Source organism: Fusarium oxysporum, chromosome 2 (assembly GCF_000149955.1).
Source record: "Fusarium oxysporum f. sp. lycopersici 4287 chromosome 2, whole genome shotgun sequence".
Classification (NCBI taxonomy): domain Eukaryota; kingdom Fungi; phylum Ascomycota; class Sordariomycetes; order Hypocreales; family Nectriaceae; genus Fusarium; species Fusarium oxysporum.
The window spans coordinates 5,328,955-5,349,581 of NC_030987.1; the positions used below are offsets into that span (position 1 = coordinate 5,328,955).

Consider the following 20,627-nt stretch of genomic DNA (forward strand, 5'->3'; position numbering starts at 1 on the left):
GAAGGCGATCCTTCACGACAAGCGCTGGCAGACCGCTATAGCTTCCTGTTGCCCTGTCCATGCGTTGAGCTGGTATGGGGCTTTGTTCTCCCAGACCTCTGCGGCGACATCAAATGTTGCTGATGGACCCTTGTCGTAGAGGAACAGATAGTCCGAGTCACTGGTCGACCTCCACACAGTATACAAGTCCTTTGCAGCGCTTGTGGACTGGGAAGTTGTCTTGACTCGAGGCTGGATGGAAAGCTTATCTAGCGCTTGGAAGATGTCCTTGGTTGATTTGACGAAGCTGACATTCGGGTACTTAGATCTTTCAAGGATCGACATGCTCTTCGACACAATGTCCTGGCCTTTGGATCCAATTGTTGTGCTGGGAAGCGCTCCCACAACGACAATTGCTAGTTCCGTTGCGGCCAGCTTGGACAGTCTTGTTGCGGCTTCCGGGGTGATAAACTGCTGCTGGTCGAGAACAAGAGCACGGTAACCCGCACCTGCAGGATCCAGAACCTTCCCCTGAATCTTGAGGTTCTCAGAAACAAAGTTCGCGGGCGAAAGATACTCTTAGGTAAAGCCCATATACTCAACATTAGAAAACGGAGCGTCAGACGGCTTCCTTCGATTTACTTACCATGAGCACGAAGATCCCCACCGTCGCGCTCAGCTGCTATGGTATAGGGACCCTTGTAGTGGTAGAAAGCCAAATCTTTCTTGACGATACCCTGTTGTAGAACAAACTGACTGCTAGCAATGTAATTCATCGCCTCGACCATATAGTCCCAAGCGGGCTGCTTCGGACTCCATAATTCAGTATAGATAAATTAGAATGGTGTGTAGCCCGGCCAAGTCGATCCAGGCTGTTCTCCACCATATGTCATTCCGTGGATCATCATGGAATTGACGCCGCCTGCAAACGCATCGTGAAAAAGACTGATCAGAGAGGGAATGGTCTGACTGTACCCCCCAGATGGCACTGCCCCAATTTCTGTAGAGATGATATTACGACGTCCCAGATGCGCAGGCCCAACAAACTGAGACATTGCGTCTACGGTTGTGAAGCCCAGAAACTCGAGTTCGGGAGCGGAAATGAGAGGAACACTTGCAAGCTGCCATGAAGTTAATTATTGAAGTCTATTCGGGTGTTTATTGTGATATGGGGTTGCTATTCTAGCGGTAGACATAGCGTAGGCGTATAATACAGGCGTTTTTGCTTCTTCATTTACATTTTGATGCTGCGATGCCAGTTACCAGTCAATGGCTTTTGGGCCTCGCCTTGCGCTCCGATGTGAAGGCCCAACATATTCCCACCATCACAGGTCCCTGTTGTTTATCGTGCTCAATGTCTCTCGCATCTTGTCTTGCCTGAGGCAGATAAAGTGACTGTCTGAAACCTTTCATAACTAGAGATGCTACTACTTACTTGCAAGAACTGTGCGCTTGCAAGACGCAACGAACCATATTGAGGGTGGTGTAAGAAGCGGGGTGTTGGTAATGCATTGGCGACGTAAGGACTCTATTGCATCGCGAGACGCAAGCTCGTTGATATGTCTGGGCCTTGAAATTGCAAGCGAACCGGTATCTTTTCAGTGTGGTATAATATCATGAGTGAAGAGATTGCTTCTGCAGTGTTTTCCGGTTCTGGTGGCAGCGCCTCGTAACTCGGTCGCTAGACTGGCTTCAATTTGAAAGCAATTGGGTGATTGAGTGCTCGACTCGTCCTGGAAATTATTGTGCTAGCAATACAGGAAAATGGAAGTTCTTTTCTATTTCAGTAATGCTACTATTTGGCCGGCTATGCGCAGCAGAAATTCACCTATCCTATAGTAATTTAAAGCTTGAATAAAATAGCTAAAAATCTCAAATGAATACTGTTAGACTTGGTACAACTTTTATGCCTTGAGGAACGAAAGGCTCTTAGAGGATGGGCGAAGAAGTGGGGCTCCAAAAAAAACCCAAGCACAAATCTCACGTGCTTTGAACGTGACGTCGTGTAAAGTTCGTGCCAAACCAAATCGCGTTTTTCTTAGCTGGCCAACATCGTTGACGTTAGCGAAGTGGGGAAACAGCAGGTCAATACTAATCTGCAAGGCATCGGCTGTGTTTGCCGGACCCCGTCAAACCTGGCGAACCAAAATCGCATTTCCCTTCCTATATTTAATTTCCCTGCTTTATCTCTGCCTTCTTCCTTCAAACCGAATTAGTTTTAAATCTATTCTAGCCAGTCCTGGGATTCCGCGCCCTTAAGTGTCTCCTCGCTTAGCTGCTCTAGCCTTAGTTCAGCCTAGGCCATCTCCGCCGGTACCGTATTCCCTATCAAGTCATGCTCTTGCGCCCTAGACAGGAGCATGATGCTGTCTAGCGTTCTGCACCGCGATAGCTGTACGTATAGGCTATAAGGGTCGCATTGGCTCGGGACCGCCTGGCCATTAATGTTAGTGGTCCTGGTCCCTTGCAGCTCTAGCGCCACCAGATCTAACGTTCTTCCCTGCACCTTATAGTCTGTACCTGCAAACGCTGGCGCATATGGTAGCCCTCTGCGCGAGACATCGACTTGCTGCCATGGCCGTTTTCTTTAGCACTCTATCTTGATACTCGTAGGCGTCAGGAGGATTGTACCGGGGGGCATACCAATAAAGCGGAAGTCTCTTGTCGTCTCTGACCCCAACAGTATCCCCGCCGGCAGGCCAAAATAGAGCACGGTATCGGCGTTGATCTGGTAGCCCGGGTGAGCCTTGTTGAGAATAACGTGCTGGGCCGTATAACTGGCGCTGTTTACTAGTTTCAGACCTTGATAGGTGTTTTTGTTTACGACGATGGGCATACCAGGTATGAACATGAAGATAGCGGGCACCGGGATGGTGCTGTCGTCGCCCTGACCTAACATCATGATGGCTTCTTCCTCCGTCGGCTTATTGTCCTTCTATCTATGCTCGGAGACGAATATCCGAACCTGCCGCTGCCATTGCTTGCGAAAGGCAAGCGTTGCTTCGATGTTCAGGTTCTAGCGGTTTCTATTAAGCGGTGTCACCACTGTGATGCCTGACTCCCACGGGATCCGCCTGCCTTCTTAATAACAGTGGCTGTTTAGGTACTCTACGTCCGACTGGTCTTATACCCCTTTCCGAATGCGTATCAGGAGCCCACGTAGTCGCGGATCTTATGCGGCATAGACTTGCTTATCTAGCAGCACCACTGTGGTGAACTTCCTCTACAGGGCGTGAGCCGTGTTATGTTGCCGCCTCTGTACTATGCCGAAGCTATTATCTCCTTCCTAGGTAGTGGAGGCGCTGGGGAGGAGGATTGACCGCTCCTGCATGGGATGGAACTAATAGAAGTCTCTGCAAAAGATAACTATTAGAATCCCACCGAAGTCTTAAGCAGACTTTCTTAATCTGCAGAGCTGTTTGTTGACGGCGTGCAGCGTCTGAGCGCCTAGCATGCTGACTTCGTCTATGACTAAGACCTGTTTCTCCTGCCAGTCTATCTTGGTCTGCCCGTCGATACGGAGAGCTGCCGAGCCAGATGATGCGAAGCCGTCTAGGTTACCGGCGCGGCCTACTCTTGCGACTATGTCTTTAGAGAATCTGCAAGCGGAATGGATGGTGATTCCATTGATGTTCGCGGCTGCTGTGCCGGACGTCGCCGTTAATAGCAGGCGATGGGATTGCCCCGTACGAACGAATAATTCCGCGATGGCAGCGATAACGCGAGACTTGCCGGTGCCTCCCTCGCCTCTAATGAATTGGCAGAGTTGGGGGGGTTCGTTGTCGTCGCGCCGCATCCGGTCAAGTTGGCGACGTATTAACTGCAATGCTATGCTTTATCTTTGGTTAAGTGTAAAGGACTCGGCCACTTGCCTTCCGGTCTCGCAAAAGGATGTGGATGAGCCGAACATAACGCCCGTCGATAGACCCGTATCCCGAGATGGGCCCCTTTGATCGGCATGCGTGGTAGGATCGTCTTGCTGGCCAGGCCTGTCGGACCCGCTGTGCCCTGCGACTCCGTCAGCGGCTGCTGTGCCGCCTAACTGATTCTGCAGTCCCTGGATCATCTTCTCCCGTTCGCGGGAGAGACCGTTTTGCTGCGACTTAATGGATCTCAGCTGCTCCTGCCGGGGGATCTCTGCCCACGAGATTGAACCTCCTAGGATATGCGCACCATGATCAGGGATGACCGTAGCGCGAAGGTCGTCGGTGGAGTTGAGGGCAGTCGCTTGGAAGCGGTACATTTGCTTAACCATATAAGAGATCTCTTTTGAGCCGGCTGTGATCTCTTTTCTCGTCATCGTATTCCTTAGCACGTCTATCAGGCGGGTCGCCAAACCGACACCACCAGGCCGGTGCTCTACGCCCTGTGCGTCGTGCCCTTCCGTACTGCCTGATCCGACTGCGTCGGCAGTGGGATCTCCTTCGCCGGACAATGCCGCCCACTGCCTGGCATCCCGCGCCACGTCCTCGGCCGATCGCCGCAGCAACTGGATGTTATCTGCTAGCCACGTCATGCGCTTGGAGAGGCATGTCTTCTGTGTCTCCCAAATCCTGTTTATCTTGCCAGATGACTCGCACAGGAAAGCATGCCAAGGAATAAAGAGGCCAAGGTGTTGTACCGCTGCTCTAAAACCGGTCATAACAATTGTCAGCGCTCTGTGTTAGCGTCTTATATAAGTTTCAGATATACGCTTGGTCTGAAGAGTCGCACCATTGCAATTTGTCGGCCAGGGTGGACGTACCTCCTGTAGTAGGAATCATCCTCCTCAGTAAAATCTATGCCTAAATAGCCATCTAAGCAGACCGCCGCAAGCTGGTTTGGATGCCGCAGTGTCTGGATCCACGATGCCGATAACAGCCAGGCCCTGTCTAGTTCCACTTCACCCGAGCGGATGCATCCCCCCTTCCGCTTCAATTTGACGACCGACATATAGTCGTAAAGAGCTAACCCTTCCAGTCGCTAACCGCGGTACGGGTAAGCTTGCAACAGCGAGATCCTCTGTCCGGCTTTTCCCAGCAGCACCGTCTCCCCGATCGACTCGTCAGCTCGGCCTCGCCGGCCCACGGCGCAGGAGGGGCCATCGCCGGAAGATGTGCCAGTAGAGAGTGCAGACGTTCAGAAACGTCCAGGCGGTGCTGTTTGTAAATTCTGTCTCGTATCCCTGAAAATGGGCCAACACCTCGACCTGCGACAACGCCCGTTCCGTGAAGATTCTGTTGGCCATTCGCAGCAGAAATCGGCGCGCTTGGCTGTGACGGTTGTCGCCCTCGGTCCGACCTCGCCCATTGCTCGACTGATCCCCAGTACCATCATCGCCCAGGAGCCGAATTAGTTCTTTGGCTGCCACCACACGCTTCCACACCGGATCCTCCACTTTGGTGGCGTAGTTAGTCACGTAGTAAACGAGCGCCAGACCCTTACATTTTGTCACAATAAAGGATATATCGTGGTTGTGTCGCAGCCCCACTGCCATTACCTTGTTCCATCGGTTCACCAGGCTGTGGCTGCGTCGAAGCCGCAATAGCCCGTCTTCGTCAAAGTAAGTCTTCTCCACTGGTTTCCAAGGCGCCCCGAATCGGCAAGGATTCTGCTTTGTTCTGCGTCTCCCGATCGCGTACTTGACGCATGTAGGGCTATGCATGTGGATTTGTGTGGCACCTGCGCAGAAGTTCGCTTCTTCTTCGAAAGTCGGGGGAAATTGGAATGCTCTCTCCAATAGCGACGACACGTCAGACGTCACCGATCTCCCTGCTCGCACTCTCGCGAAAGACTCCTCATCGAGATCCTGTCAGACATGTGAGCGTTTATCTACCAACATGCCAGCTCCAGGTGTGGCATAAACGAACCTCCGTAAAGACACTGTCAACATACTCGGTCACTCGCTGCCGATATGCCGCTTGCTCCTCTCCTTGAACGTCGCTGAGAAGGGAACTCAGATATATATTACCCTGCAGCCAGAGGAGGCCGTGGAGGTGGAGCGCGCCCCTTTCATTGGTCTCTACTGCCCCATAGTACTGGCTGACCCGCCCGAATACCGAATCCTTCCCAACCATCACGTAGTACTAGAAGAACATGGAGATCTCCCGATGGAAGAAGATTGCCGAGCTGAGGGGATCCGATATTGCAAGTCGAGCCCTCTTGTACGCCTAATCAAGACTTCTTAGATATTCCTCGGCTCCGCCTATCTCGCGGGTACGGTATGCAGCCAGCTTGAGCTTTATCGGGTTCGTGATATCGTTTGGGTTAAGCGTGAACCAGATGGCAGGGATGCCGTACCGAATTATGAGGGACTTGATCTTCCGCCGCATCGTCAGCCGGCTCTCCCTTGACATCGGCTGACGGTAGCCGTAAAGTGACAGGTTCATCAGCAGCCGGTTGACGTCTGGATCGGCAGTCTTACCGCAAGCCTCTAGCTCTCCCCTCGCCTTCTCAAGCCTTGATGCGGTCAAGTCTTGGATGGTACGTTCTACGTCCGGGAAATCACTCCTCCGCATGCTTGCCATGCTTACGCGGCGGTTTCTAGACCGCACCCCTATATTGAAAACGAGAAAGGGAAAGACAGGATGCGTTGCAAAGCGGCCGCCGTGTCGCTGGATCACCATTTTCACCCAAGCCTCCAAGCTCATGTTCCAGGACGATACGAGGTGTTGCGCAGCGGCTTCCAGCTCGAAAATAGGATGTACTTGCCCTGTCGCATCCTTGGAGTGCTCTTCGGCCTGCCGGGGACCGCCTTTTCCCAGCGGGAACAAGCTGGGAAATATTTTGGCTAGAAACCAGGTGTCAAAGGAATCTGCAAAGACTTCACCACGGGAAACTACGATGTAAGGCTCGACGGCGCCCCAGTGCCTCACCTTGGCTGACTCTTTCCAGGTACTTCCGTGTGTATACTCCCCGGGCCCCACCTCACCCATGGACTTGACGAGATACCGTAGCTTCTCCGCATCTGGGATGTCTGGGCGCCCGTCCAAGTTGAACATGCCAGATAATTCGGTTTCATCCACTCGATCTCTGTTATTACCGACCCAATCGTCACCATCCTCACCAGAGGCGAAGCCATCAACTTCTGGTTCTCCTGATATGCTTAGGCCCTCGGCTAACGATGCCATGATCTCTTGGATATCTACCGGTTCATGATCGTCGATATCGCGCTCTGTGGGTGGGACAATGTGCGCCGTCTGCATCTTCTCCCTTGCCGAAGGCTTATTCCGTTCTAGTCGATCAAAAACTTGGGAAGGCACTCCGTGTGACGGCGCATCCCAACTATCCAATTCCGCCTCGTCAATTTCGATGTCGGCATACAACGGATTGTGCCTTTTGAGCCACAGCAATGCCTTCTCGACGGCGTTACGTCGCACCGATAGTAACATTGACAGGTCACTCGGCGCTGGTTTCTCCTGCCCCTGCCATGATATATGGACATCATCCATGACCTTCAAGAGCGGATGTGGGAGGACATTCGTTGCTAGCTCCTGCACGTTGTTTGGGAATACCGTGATATGTCCCTTCACATGTCTCGGGTAGGTCGCGCCTTGTCTGTGTCCATCTGAGATGCTGTGCTTGGTGATGAAGCCGTAGCATGAGTTCAGTGCAATCAGCTTCTCCTTGACCGGCGTGAGATCCTTCAGCTCGTCAGGAAACATGTGCTCGCATCCCAACTGCGTGTGCAGCCGCGTTCCTGCCGATAATGCACCTCTCCCCAGGTGTCCTACGCAGTCTGCGTACCCGAGAATCTTCTGTCCTACAGGGAAGCACTAAACGCACTTGAAAGGTGAGCTGTCGCGCTTTTCGATGGCATTTGCCACCTACTAGTCCTAGTTAATATACTATAACTCAGCTCTGCTATGCTTATGATAACAGAACATACAGGTGAGGACCGGCAGCGTTCTCATGTCGTAGAACGCTTTATAGAACTCCTCGACCATCTTCGCCTTTCTCTCATGGCTCATAGGCATATACCATATCTGGTCATCAAATAGCCGCTCCTTTTCTGCAAAGTCTTCCTCTAATACACCCAGCACGTTGGCGAGGTCTTGCACCTGCTTAGACTCGCCCCTCTCCTGGCGCTCTACAGTTCTGGGACGTTTGTGTGGTAGCTGCCCGTCGTCGCTACGAGGGCCAGACCTCTTCAGTTCACTCCGATGCCTTGGTTCTTCTTAAGGCCCATTCTCTACCATACCTTCCGCGCTGTCAACGACTTGGCCCTGGCCTGATAATATAATCCCCGGTTTCCGATGAAGACGATGACGTCGGCGAGAACTCATATCACCACTTTTCTGGCCGTTCTCCCCGTTCAACGCCTCTAGAATGTCGGCTGACGTCCGAATGCCCAGATCTACCAGTGCCAGACTAATAACCGACCCTCCATATGCCGTATTTCTTTGGCTCCTAGAGTGCTTATACTGGCTCTGTATAGCCTCGAAGATATCTGCCGACGGACGGATCTCTAGGCCGGCGAGTGCCATATTCTCGCGATTCCGCGCATCTAGGCGACGGAACAGATCGGACAGACTCTCCGTCTCCATAATGGCCTACGTTTACTCGCTTTCCTATCCTCATAGTTCTATCGTGATGCAAAGGATGGCAGGCCACTTGGCCCCCAAGGGTCTGGTGCTAATGTCTGCACATTTACCTCAGTTTATTGCTCTATCCCGGACACCCGAACTATCCGTTTTTCTCCTCAGCCCGGGCTACGGGAGGACATGCTCCTTCAGGCTTAAACTCAAATAACCCCTGAATCCTTGCTCGATAACGCTTTAGGAGTATTCCCCACCTCAGCCTGCAAACACAGCACCCTCTTGCTTTGAAACGGCAGTAACCTCGTCTAACGCTTTCCCCGTCGACCCTGTGTCGCACTCACCAATCATCTTGGCAATAAGAACAAGGTTCACGTTCAATCCCCTGACGTGACATTCGTCACATGCTCTGAATACCCAGTTAAAGTTCCTTTACCAAACATGTTGGAACCCCTCCCTTTATAGCAAGCCGTCCCGCACCTTCGCGCGAGATATAGCACGTTTCTAATCATTCCCTCAACTTCTGTTCGGCATGTCTCTATAATCGACCTTTTTAAGTACTATCTACCTGCGCGACTTCGTCGACACCGTCACAAAGGACCTAAGTCATAAAAATGCACCTAACTACGTCGAAATACAGACCGACATCAATATCTTTGAGGAGAGTAGCTTTTATAGTCCTAATATCAACATCAAGCTTATTTATACCTATATCTATACTTATCTTACACGAGAAGAAAGGGACCTCTATATGGCAAACACCTTCTTCTATGCCGACGGTCGCTTCTCTACTGCCCTGTCTGCCGACGAGGCCTTAGAGATCAGTATCCAAGCCTTAAGCTTGATGAGGCACGTCCTATCTTGTCCTATACCCGATCTAGCTCCAACTAACTCTCCCTAGTTACCTAGGAGACGTATTTAACTTTAACAAGTATTAACGCCACTTGCCAGAACAGTAGTATCCGATGGTGACTATTATCGGCTTTATGCCATCTCGTAGCGATAAGACTCTTGACTTTTCAGAGGACTACTACTTCGCCGTCGAAACATCTATCTATAACACCTTAAAAGCAACTCTAGTTGCGTTCTCTGTCACCTGTTTCCTGGAAACCACCAAGCATTGGCAAAAAGTCAAGATCCCTCAGTCGGGAGCTTTTCTCAGTATTACTGCTAAAGTCGCTGGCCACACCACCGATACCAATCAGCTGGCCCTCTGTGTCCTTGATTTGGCCTACCTACCGAGACTGGCTGCCGTCCCCACGGCCACGCCGACGCCATCTTCTACTCTGACTTCGAAGCAATCTGCCCACTAAGAGGGTCATGCCACTCCGTTTACCCCTTCTAAGAGGCGATAAGGCTCTAACAGTGCCAGCCTGGCAGGATCTTTATATAAGAAACAGCTTCTGCAGCCTATAGAAGGCCATTCTTATATATTAATTACAGAAGATAGCCTAGATCCTCTGGCTAATTCCCCCTCTAATTCCCTATCTCTATCGGCTATGGCCGACGCCGGTAAGTCTAGTATTACTTTATATCCTTTCCTAGGCCTAGATAGCAGGACTAGGCCATATCGTAATTACTATCCCCTAAAGAAGTACCTCTATAAAAAGAATAAAAAGTTATATTTATACTTAAGTCCTTAAGTGTTTCCTATATTTTAAAGACATAACCTAACTATGTAGTTTGACCCTTTCCCTGCTATTCTGGCCTCTTTTTATATATATACTCTCCTGTATCTCTTTTAGTTCGCTCTGTTATTACCTTTTTTATAATATCCTACTGCTTTACATCTACTAAATGATTTAATCTATATAGTTATTCTATATACCGCTTAACATATGCCTCCAACTTCCGCCTTATATACCGCCCTAGCATCTAGCCTCTCTTCTCGGATAACTTGCTGCAACTAGGTTTTGCATTTAACCCTCTTATATATACTATTACCAATAACCTCTATATAAGGATCTCTCGTTTTGTAAAGATAGGACTTTAGTGTTTGCAGAACGGTTATAATAGGCGATCTGCAACTAACCTAAAACATTAGATACTGCGCAACAACTGGCCTCGTGCTCTTACATAAAGGGCAATATTACACGCCGATAATAGTCGGCAAAGGGAGATTCTTAACGACCTTTGGATACGCGGTAATTAGGCTCTTTAGCACTAGATTATTAAAACTTAGCCCCTCGGCTGCCTTATTGCAAAAAAACTAGAGCCGAACTAGGCATGCTGCTATATTTACAATAAGTAATAGTCTGCAGATTCTAAAAGTCTGGCTATTATTAAATAAACTAAATATAAATCTTCTTATTATAAGCTTTTAAAGGGATTTATCTTTCTGAGGGTCCTGCTTTAAGAATCCTGCTTTATATAGGGTCGATTTAGAGTTTATAGGGCATATTTCACAAGGACCTAATGTAACCACTACCTAACATGGTGTGATCGGCGGTAACTTGAATACAGCAAAAAGCTAGTTTCCTATTAATATTGCATATATATAGCTTCTAGTTATCCGCTGAGAATTATATCCCCTGCCTAATTTTTATCTTCAAATTCGTTCCTCAAGGCTCTTTCTGGGCAACCCGCTTGCGGGTTGCGTCGCCTGTTTATTTCTCACGTGTTTGTTTATCTCCCGTCTATTCCCGCATGACCATACTATGGTGACTTATGTTTTCTCATTTCGATCGACAGTCTGCAGGCGCATTACTTACGCGTGTTTATACGTGTAAACGCGTACTTCATCTTTCTTATATCATCTACTCTCTTTGCTGTAATTTCAATTCAAGATTTCCTCCAACGATCTTTAAAAGCTCGTACCATCGAAAGGCTAGTAGACTATGAAAGACTTTCACTATAGAACTTAAAGATCTCTTTTACTATGATCCTTCTTGGCGTATCATTGTTTGCAAACAGTATGGCGTTGTACTGCAAACCAATATCGCCCGGCATATCCGACGGCACCACAACGCGACGCGTGCCTTTAAGGTTGCTTCCATCAAGCTATTTGAGCGAAGTTTGGACCATCTACCTCCCATACGAGTTAGGTGTTCCGCTGGCCCACGGAGCTCTTTAGTACAAGCCACGTTAACGATTTGTTCAACATGTCAAACTGCCACCCGGCGCTAACGCGCCTTAGAGAATTGCCTGAGTAGTCCTGTCAAGAGAGTCGAGTGTACAATGCGGGTTCGACACAGTGCTAGTTCACGAGGCATTGGGGAGATAAGTAGGCGCCCACTGCAGTCCGTCCAACCCTGACTTCACGCCAAGAAAGGGGAGGTTTCCTTTCATGCCTTGCCGCATGACTTCACCCCCTGTCTCCCATTTTGTGCATCCAGGGTGGCGATCAATTCAATCTGGGATGTCGATTGTGTTGAAACAGGGTGGCACGGTGAGTTATATGGGACGTGCACGCTCGCACGGTTCACTGGTTGATCTTTTGTCCACCAGATGTGTGATTGAATTGAATTGATCGCCAGCCCGTGTGCTACGGAACAGGAAATGCTCCATCGTCTCTGGTGCGCGCCCGCACTCACACTTGTCCGACTCTGCGACCCCTATGTATCTTGCTCAGATAACCGTTGATCCTCGCCATTCCCGCACGAAGCTGCGACAACACGTCAGCTGCTCGCCTCTTCAAGCTATCGTATAGCGGTTTCATGTGCTTGGAGTAGCCGCCTACTTTGTCGGGTACTCTCCATTGCTGGCGTAGCTGCGCTGCCACTAGCCTGGTCCGAATAGAGCGAACCTGGTATGGCAGCACTTGCAGTGTGCATTCTGCTCTGGTTGCTCTCTGGGCTTGTCTTTTTGCTTCGCGGCCCAGCCCATCACCGTCGACACCCGGGGGCACCAACTGTTAGCCAAACCAATATTCCAAGGCAGTGCGTATGTAACGTGTGTCACGAGCGTGTTAAACGAGGCAGGTCCGAGCGCAACACACTAGCGGCAGGAGGATGCGAGGCGGCCGACTTTTTGGGATCAAAACAAAAGACGTTATGCAGGCTTACACATGGAGTACAGTAGCGTTCAGGTTCAGTGACACCAGTGTCAAAGTCCAAAAAACTTTCCGTGAAACCGCGCTAACAGCGGGGGTGGAGACAGACAGGTAGCCTCTTCGTAAGTCGGTAATGGCCCATCATGCAATCGTGGACTCAATCGCGCCATATGGCCGGCTGGCCAGTATCTCAGACCATAGTCCCTACGGACACCACTATGCGACACCATTGCGCCCGTTAAAAAGGACCTCAAGCACTCGTGGTTAACTTATACTGGCTCAAGTGAGCAAACGACTGTTAAGGGACTACGTGCTTTCTACTCCGCTCTCTGGTTCCCAAACAGGAAGACGGCTAAAAATAGCGCTTTTAGGTAAAACAGACAGAGCAGAAGAGTCACTGAACCTGCACGCCATTGTATTAGGGCGAAACACTTGCAAGAGTCATGTGTATATCATATGTTGGTTGTGCATCGAGCCGCTATTTAAAGGTTCGCTTATGATCCTGATGCCACCGTTCCCTGCCCGCATACTTATTTCTATAGATATAGTAGATTTGTGGGTAAGTGATGGCCTGAATCCGAGCTCACCTAATTTCTGCAAAACCTCGCCTGCAGTGCTTCAAACGAACCGACTCCGACTTACCATTGAATAGCTCGCAACAGACAGCCTCGCGCGTCGATTCGGATGGCTTGCGACCAGAGTTTCGACGACTTGCTTCGCTGCGACTTAACAAAACCGGACGTAACGACCCGACTGAAGGGGTTAACATCAAAGAATGCTGCGCTATGTGTCGAGGTACATCATCTTCTAGAGGAGCTTAAAAGGCTCAGGGCTCTTCTTTCAACCCATACAGCGCATAAGGACTGCTGCACAGTCAACTCGCCTACTAAGGAGCCTGAGTTGAAGGTACGCGAGCAAATACCTGTCTAGAGTTCACAGGCTTATTGCAGAAGGCAACTATCTATTGTGATAATGACTGATTCTCTTGCATTTGCAAGCTCGAGCTTGGCCACGAGGAGATTCTGGAATTTAAGGTGTGATTCCATAAAGGACCAATAGAGCTCCCGGCGCGTATTGATCATGTGGACGATTGTCGGAGCGCTAAATTCGGATTTTTAATCATCATGAGTAGCGGCTTCTGGCTCGTAGAACATACGATCGTGAAGTATGGCCTTAGGTCTACTCAATTTAGTACTTTGACAATCTGGCTTAAAATTGGGATTAACGTACCCCACAAGTGCGTGTCACACCCATGTGAGTGTCACAACAATCCCTCACCTTACATCATTTCTATCTGATCAATTAATTTTCAACCACCTCGGATGTCACCAGATAATAAAGAGTCTCGAATTATTCTAGCTCTTCAAGCCCTCCAAAATGACCCAAAACTAAGGCCGCGACGCGCCGCAGCAGGGTTGCAAACAAATAAATCAAATCCAAATCTATTCAAATCAAATCAAACCAAATCGAGCTAAAATTTATCCAAATCAAATCAAATCCGGACGTCCGATTTATTTGGATATTTGAATTCATTTGGATAACGTATTGTCCAATCAGCGCTCGTGCCAGACGTGCCAGTAGCCCCACTTTTGCGCTGAGACCCTGCCTATTTTGGTAACTGGGCCCCTACCTCCCAATTTAACTGCCATAGTTTTTGGCTTTGATGCCGCCCATTGCAAGGTGAAGACTCCAGGAAATGGTCAAATATCCACGTCTGTCACGAGTGGCGATTGACCTCTTTTCAATTCATTGCGACATCTTCCGAGGCAAAGCGAATATTCAGTCTCGCAGGGCAGATGGTTAGAGCTCAGAGACCGACTCCAGGCGGACAGAGAAGCAGATCAATGCATCTCATTGTAGGAGAAAGGTGGGGCTATCCAAATAATCAAATCGATCCAAATCAAATCAAATCAAATCAAATCGATCATTTTTGTATCCAAATCAAATCAAATTAAATGCCCGATTTGATTTGATTTATTTGTTTGCAACCCTGCGCCGCAGAGATCTATAATGTTCACTACCGTACCTTATATCGCCGACAGAAGGGTACACAGTCTCGGAGCGACTGCATCCCCAAGTCACGCCGACTATCTAATCTAGAGGAACAGATAATAGTTGAGCATATCCTTGACCTAGATTCACGAGGATGTCCTCCCCGACTGCGTGATGTTGAAGAAAATAGCCAATCAATTGCTTGCCGACCGGCAAGCGCAACCTGTTAGCAAGAACTGGGCTTCAAACTATATCAAGCGACAGCCAGAGCTTAAGACGCGATTCCAGCGGAGGTATGACTATCAGAGGGCCAGATGTGAAGATCCGATCGTTATTCGCAATTGGTTCAGGCTCATACAGAATACAATCGCGAAGTATGGTATTCGATCAGATGATATCTAAAACTTTGATGAGACCGGCTTTGCGATGGGCATGATTGGAAGCGGTGTAGTTATCACACGCGCAGAAAGATATGGACGATCTAAAAAAGTATAGCCTGGAAATCGGGAATGGGTTACCGTTATCCAAGCGATCAATGCGGAAGGCTGGGCGGCCCAGCCATTTATCGTGTTTGCAGGCCAAAATCACCTTGCCAATTGATATCGAGAAAGCAACCTCCCGGGCGACTGGGTTATCACGACAACCCAAAATGGCTGGACAGATAGCCAGACGGGCCTTGGCTGGTTAAAGAATTTTGACCGATGTACAGCCAATCGATCAGTTGGTTCCTATCGTCTCCTAATCATTGATGGTCACGAAAGTCACCAATCCTTCAATTTCGAGAGATATTGCAAGCAGAACAACATAATTCCACTCTATATGCCGCCTCATTCATCTCATCTACTTCAGTCACTAGATGTTAGGTGCTTTAGGCCACTGAAAAAGGCCTATGGTCGAGAAATAGAGCATCTGATCAGAAGGTCTATCACCCACGTTTCTAAGACCGAGTTCCTTCCGGCCTTTTATGCTGTTTTTCAGGCTGATATGACCGAGAAGAATATTAAGGGAGGTTTTAAGGGCGCTGGGCTTGTTCCCCTTGACCCAGAAAGTGTAATCTCAAAGCTTGATGTGCAGCAACGGACTCCGACACCTGCTGAGGTGCTTGCTGAACCCTCGACCCCTTGGGTATCAAAGACTCCAAAGACTGCACTTGACGCTCAATCTTAGTCTGAATGCCTTAAGAGACGAATATAAGGCATCAAAGCAGCTCTCCAGAGTCAATTTTAGAGGCGCTTAAATCTCTTTTAAAAGGAACAAAGGCAGTTATGCATAAGATGGCTTTAATAAGGGCCGAGATCAAAGATCTTCGACAGGCAAATGAGATACTTAGTCGGCGGCGTAGGGCAAAAAGAACCCGCCTGCAGAATAGAGGGAAGATGACTATAGAGGAAGATAGGGATCTAATTGATCAGATGGATATAGATATGCAAATAGCAGCTGAATTGTTAAAAAGTGGTGGTGAAGGAAGGTCGGCGCGACCAGGGGTTAGGCGATGTGGAATATGCTGCAAGACCGGGCATAATGCAAGGACCTGTCAGGAGGGTATTAAGGCTTCTTAGAATAAGTATAATAACTAAATTTAATTAGTTAGATAGTGTGTTATGTTTTTATTGTGATATTTATTTAAAAGGTTAAGATTTTTGTTTTGCATGCTTATTATGTATGTTATATAAGACTTTTCTAAAAATCTAAAAAATTTAATATAGCTTATTTTCAGACTTATATATAAACTATTAAAATTATAGCTATTTTAAGCTTAATTTGGATTTTTAAAGATTTTTTTAAAAACCCGATTTAAGGTAGAAATAAGGGTAGTTAGCTGTTGAACGGATCGCGTGCGACTTGGTGTCCTTAATTGAATGTGTATTCTCCCAACTCCATCCCCCGCCTTCCTCGGAGAGGGGTCTATTCCTGAGTTAGAGGTTTTCCGTATCCCGACTGTCTTTCGCAAATTCTTTTTGGCTTTCACCTATACCCTGGATCAAGTTACCGACAGTTGGGATCAGGCCAGACATAGGATATGACTCAAGTTTGCACGCCACGAGCGACACTTCCGCCGGAACTCCTCTCAACAACATCATGCAAGGGAGCTGAGCTTTCCTAATTAAGTGATGTTGGATATACGATGGCGCGATGCCTTGTTTTTTTCCAACTCTTATTAATTTAGGTTCTCCCACCAAGCACGCCAGCAGGGATGACTTGGCGTTGATTTAAGAGCATCCGCATCACATGTGACATGAATGTCCCAAAAGACAAAAAAGGTAACCTTGTCTCAGACTTCGCTGATATAATACTTGGAGCCTAATTTCCACTTCTAGCACAGCTCCCTTTCCACCTGATGAAGGCGACCGTCGCCCTGTTTATGACTTCGTTAGTGCGGGAAGGTTGGGTGGCTGCAGAGCATTGGGGGCTGGCCGATCCGATTTCATAACGAATCAAATATAGGCACTTTAAGATTCGTCAGTAGAGATGATATATACACCAATATGTCTTTGCCATACCCAAGAGTTGCCGTTCTGCGCGAATCCTGTCTCAAGAAGTGCTTACCCTGCAGCAAAAACACAATGACATTTCGCATCTATACACGTCCGTCGCAGAGTGAGAATACCGTCTGGGATGGCCCTAAGACTACTCCTGGATGTTCTTATAGACCAATTCTTATTATAAGAAAACAAGTGGTGGCTGCAAAACAGTATTGGAATAATCTGGATCAAGTCAGATGCTATCAGCACGTTATAACCAGGCCTTGCAGGTACCGCATCCAAATTGTCTGCCTCTTTGTATTTCCTAGACTGTTATCTCCTTCCACAGATGCGGTGGCGGATGTGGCATAGTATAGAAAAGAGTTCATCCTGATGTTCGTCTTCGCAGACTTGACAGGGAACTCTTGGACTCAAATCAACACGACAGCACCACGCAGTGATCAGCAGGTCAAAGAGTATGAACACACTGTCACAGATCACAGAATACGTAATGAAACCAAGATCATAGGCAGAAGTCAATCATACGCTGGCATTACTTTCGTTCAATCACATATAACATCACACATCCCCCCCTTCAAGCCCAGGAATACCCAAGATATCCTCTTTATACGCCGGCCAAAACTCATCTTCAATCCACTTTCTCAAACACTGCAACGACACCAAGAGCTTAAAAATCCCAAGCTTACTCTCCGTGTCCCCAATAGCAACTTCACTAAATAACTTGGCCCTTCCCAATCGATATATCGTCGCGACAAACATCCACTTGTGGCCCTGCACAATGATGCCCGGCAGAAACGTAATCTTGGACAATGAAACGTCGTTCCCGTCAATGTTAAAGCATAGGCTCCGCCACTGCGCAGCGTGCCAGATGCCCATCTGGTGGATGGCTTTCGTCCAGTTCTCGCCGTGCTTCTTGGTTTCAATAGAGATAGCAATCGGGTCCTTAGCCAGATTGCCCCAGTCAGTGTGGTTGATAGTTTTATCAGGACGGAAGGCGCATATTTCTTCGATGGCGTCTGCTTCGGGGGTTTCTTCTTGTGGGCGGGCTATAATGCAAAAGTCAACCATTTGAGATGGGGCGTTCTTGGGCTTGAACTCTGGGACGATTGTGGCTGATGGACTGGACATGAGGCGTTAGTTGGATTATGGAGAGGAAAGGGATGGGTTAGAGATCTGACTTACCAATAACGGACCTGGCAGAGGTTGGATTGACGGAATGGAAAGACCCATTTGAGGATAGGCGCATGGATCTCCATGTTCCAGGAAGACTCTCCTTCATTTTCGGAAAGGCAAACTGCTGCACGATCCAGAATCTCATCGACAAAGTAAGCATCTGGATATCGCCATGCAGTCTTTGATGTTGTAGTCTCGGCCGTGTCAAAGAAAACAGCATCACCAACACTGCAGTCCGCAACCTAAGGCTGGTGAGAAAATGGTCCATTTATATACATCACCAGACTTGGCTCACCTGGTCCTTCAACTCCATCGGTATCAACTTCTCCCCATTATTAATCTGCTCGAGCTTCTTCTTCAATCGCTTCAACGGCTCAGGTTGCCAGTCCGGGTTTTGCACAAAGGTATAATGCTTATACCCCGTCGACAACAGCGCCGCATTACGTTGTTGTTTCGTCGGCGACGATGCATTCGATATAGACGATCGCGATACTGAGGAGGTGCGAGAAGGAGAGCTGGGCGGGAAAGCGTCCTGATATTGCCGAAGACGCTGTCGGAAACTTGGTGCTCGGGGAGTCTCGTCAAGATCTTGGTCCCAAAATTGTGATTCGTCGTCTTCGTCGCTGGGTCGTGGACGCTTGTTCGGCGACTGTGACATATCGGTATCGTGCAAGGGCGGTGTTGGGAGACGCGTGACAGAAACAGGTTGGTCTTGGTCGAGTTTGATACGCTTTGCTCTGTGCTGAGATGAGACGAGCGGGCTAGATGAGGTTTGGCTGGGAAGGGTATCGAGCCACGTAAAGATGTTATCGATTCCCATGTCGTGGTACTGTGTTGTGGTGTTTGTGGTGGTTGCGAAGCGGTTATTGTGGTCACTCGATTGATGCTGAAGCAATTATGCTCTGTCCCAAAATTAATCGTCGAGTAAACAAACTGTTGCTTGTTCTGCAGGCTAGTGGTTGGCGGGGTAATACTTGTCGCTGACTAATGGCATTGTGATTATCAATTTACCAAATGGATTCATTGATAAAAAAGTGTATGTCACCCCACTGATTATCGCGTAATGAATGAGTTCAGGTGATTTATTTAGTATCTCTCGTTATGGCTATGCTGGAGATAAATATTATGATATTCTCATTTGAGTGAGAGAATCTCTTTTTCTTTTTCCCCGTCTGGATAGATAAGCTATTAAACCTAAAATACACCTTACCAGGAGATTCCAGCTAATGGTGTATCACAGCCCTATTTTAATTTAGTATAAACCTTGCTAGATTAGAGATATGTAGTTAGATGAAAACCTTAAACGGGGGCCCTAGTAGTCAGTGACAAAATCAATTGTAGTAGATTTGATTTATTTGCCCCACAGTACAGGGAGTAGATTTGATTTTTGTCAGCCAATCAAAACCCGTTAGGACTCCTTACTAAAACACGCGACGCGGTTATCGCGTAAAGTACCTTAGACTTAGTCTCTAGCTCCACTACATATCCTCTAAGCCTTACCATTGAATTCGGTTTACTACTCATCAAGACAGAGCTAGGCCCTTTCTCGTACCTCAACACTTATCGAGTCTTGGTGTGTCAAACATGTCGCTACGCTTGTGTATCGGATGAGGTACCCACTCAATTACGCAGCAAGCGTAAGGATATGACGCCAGCTGCGCGATGCCAAGTAGCAGAAGCTGTTAGTGAGAATCCTGGAATCATCAAAAATCAATCACAACTAGCCGCTGAGTTCCGGTTTCCGCAACCTACTATACCCCCAATCTCAGAGCTTGACCCTCCGCAACCAGACGGACGAGCGTGCCGCCAGTGTCGATTCGTTTCTTGGCACGACCAACAAATTCAACAGCACTGCGCCACCTGTCAAAAATGGACTAACCCCCAAGTTCGCGGGAGACCGAGGTCGAATAATGCTCAAGCGCATCTGCAGAAACCGTGGAGAGAGGATGTTATGTGGGAACGGTTCTTCAAGGGTGTGCTCAACTCAACGTATTTCAATATGTTGAATGGATTGACGATTAACGTCAACTCAACATCAATCAATATCGAATACGGATTACATAAACATCAATTCATTTTGAGTTATTATTGATTGAATGGAGTCTACATCGCCCTCCACGAACGACGTTGACGTGTTATCTTCCGCAACACTTGCAGTGGCTTCTTTAGCGATGCCAGCTCCCAGCCTGCAAGAGGAAACACCACATGAAGAAGTAGAATATCAGTACCTCTGGCGTTGCTTCCCGGATTACGTGTGGTCCTAACGCGTCCGAGATATGCCATCGTGGGTATAGGGTTTCGGGTATAATATTGAAGATTCTTCTGGTAGTCGGCGGTAGGTCTGCAGGCGCTGCATCCAGAATAAGAATCCTAAACCTAGAAGCTTCGCGGAGAAGGGAATCTAGAATGCGAATGCCTATTGATTCAAGGGCCTTGGAATATGCGCTCCCCCTAATAAGATGAAATTAGCCGCCGAGAAAAAAGCTAAGAAAC

The 20,627-nt window shown here is 48.4% G+C and overlaps 7 protein-coding genes across 7 annotated transcripts; 2 read left to right on the forward strand and 5 right to left on the reverse strand.

The window, feature by feature from the left end:
* Window positions 1–12: 12 nt before the first annotated feature.
* On the reverse strand, window positions 13–767 carry FOXG_15929 (uncharacterized protein; the record flags this gene model as incomplete). The annotated part of the gene is made up of 2 exons (XM_018396028.1): window positions 13–557; window positions 626–767. The coding sequence occupies 2 exons, from the start codon at window positions 765–767 to the stop codon at window positions 13–15; spliced, it is 687 nt and encodes a 228-aa protein (XP_018256571.1).
* Window positions 768–2,566: 1,799 nt separating this feature from the next.
* Window positions 2,567–2,881, reverse strand: FOXG_15930 (uncharacterized protein; the record flags this gene model as incomplete). Its single annotated transcript, XM_018396029.1, has 1 exon — window positions 2,567–2,881. The coding sequence occupies one exon, from the start codon at window positions 2,879–2,881 to the stop codon at window positions 2,567–2,569; it is 315 nt and encodes a 104-aa protein (XP_018256572.1).
* Window positions 2,882–3,814: 933 nt separating this feature from the next.
* Window positions 3,815–4,911, reverse strand: FOXG_15931 (uncharacterized protein; the record flags this gene model as incomplete). The annotated part of the gene is made up of 2 exons (XM_018396030.1): window positions 3,815–4,607; window positions 4,724–4,911. 2 exons carry the CDS (start codon window positions 4,909–4,911, stop codon window positions 3,815–3,817), a joined length of 981 nt encoding a protein of 326 aa, XP_018256573.1.
* Window positions 4,912–5,023: 112 nt separating this feature from the next.
* Window positions 5,024–8,504, reverse strand: FOXG_15932 (uncharacterized protein; the record flags this gene model as incomplete). The annotated part of the gene is made up of 5 exons (XM_018396031.1): window positions 5,024–5,767; window positions 5,829–5,980; window positions 6,140–7,733; window positions 7,857–8,047; window positions 8,159–8,504. The coding sequence occupies 5 exons, from the start codon at window positions 8,502–8,504 to the stop codon at window positions 5,024–5,026; spliced, it is 3,027 nt and encodes a 1,008-aa protein (XP_018256574.1).
* Window positions 8,505–9,460: 956 nt separating this feature from the next.
* Window positions 9,461–9,808, forward strand: FOXG_15933 (uncharacterized protein; the record flags this gene model as incomplete). The annotated part of the gene is made up of 1 exon (XM_018396032.1): window positions 9,461–9,808. The coding sequence occupies one exon, from the start codon at window positions 9,461–9,463 to the stop codon at window positions 9,806–9,808; it is 348 nt and encodes a 115-aa protein (XP_018256575.1).
* Window positions 9,809–12,245: 2,437 nt separating this feature from the next.
* On the forward strand, window positions 12,246–13,754 carry FOXG_15934 (uncharacterized protein; the record flags this gene model as incomplete). Its single annotated transcript, XM_018396033.1, has 6 exons — window positions 12,246–12,377; window positions 12,579–12,608; window positions 12,688–12,769; window positions 13,029–13,045; window positions 13,139–13,392; window positions 13,440–13,754. 5 exons carry the CDS (start codon window positions 12,246–12,248, stop codon window positions 13,214–13,216), a joined length of 339 nt encoding a protein of 112 aa, XP_018256576.1. The 3' UTR covers window positions 13,217–13,392; window positions 13,440–13,754.
* A 3,649-nt stretch (window positions 13,755–17,403) lies between these two features.
* Window positions 17,404–19,029, reverse strand: FOXG_15935 (uncharacterized protein). Its single transcript, XM_018396034.1, has 3 exons — window positions 18,430–19,029; window positions 18,144–18,376; window positions 17,404–18,081 (listed from the first exon to the last, which is right to left on the reverse strand). The coding sequence occupies exons 1-3, from the start codon at window positions 18,952–18,954 to the stop codon at window positions 17,520–17,522; spliced, it is 1,320 nt and encodes a 439-aa protein (XP_018256577.1). The 5' UTR covers window positions 18,955–19,029; the 3' UTR covers window positions 17,404–17,519.
* Window positions 19,030–20,627: the final 1,598 nt, after the last annotated feature.

What these genes read in the sequence shown, in the direction of transcription:
- FOXG_15935 (XM_018396034.1), bottom strand. Translation starts at nt 18,954, where the DNA reads ATGGGAATCGATAACATCTTTACGTGGCTCGATACCCTTCCCAGCCAA. An exon ending in CGATGGAGTTGAAGGACCAG is followed by an intron (nt 18,377 to 18,429) that starts GTGAGCCAAGTC and finishes CACCAGCCTTAG; the next exon opens with GTTGCGGACTGCAGTGTTGG. An exon ending in CTCTGCCAGGTCCGTTATTG is followed by an intron (nt 18,082 to 18,143) that starts GTAAGTCAGATC and finishes CCTCATGTCCAG; the next exon opens with TCCATCAGCCACAATCGTCC.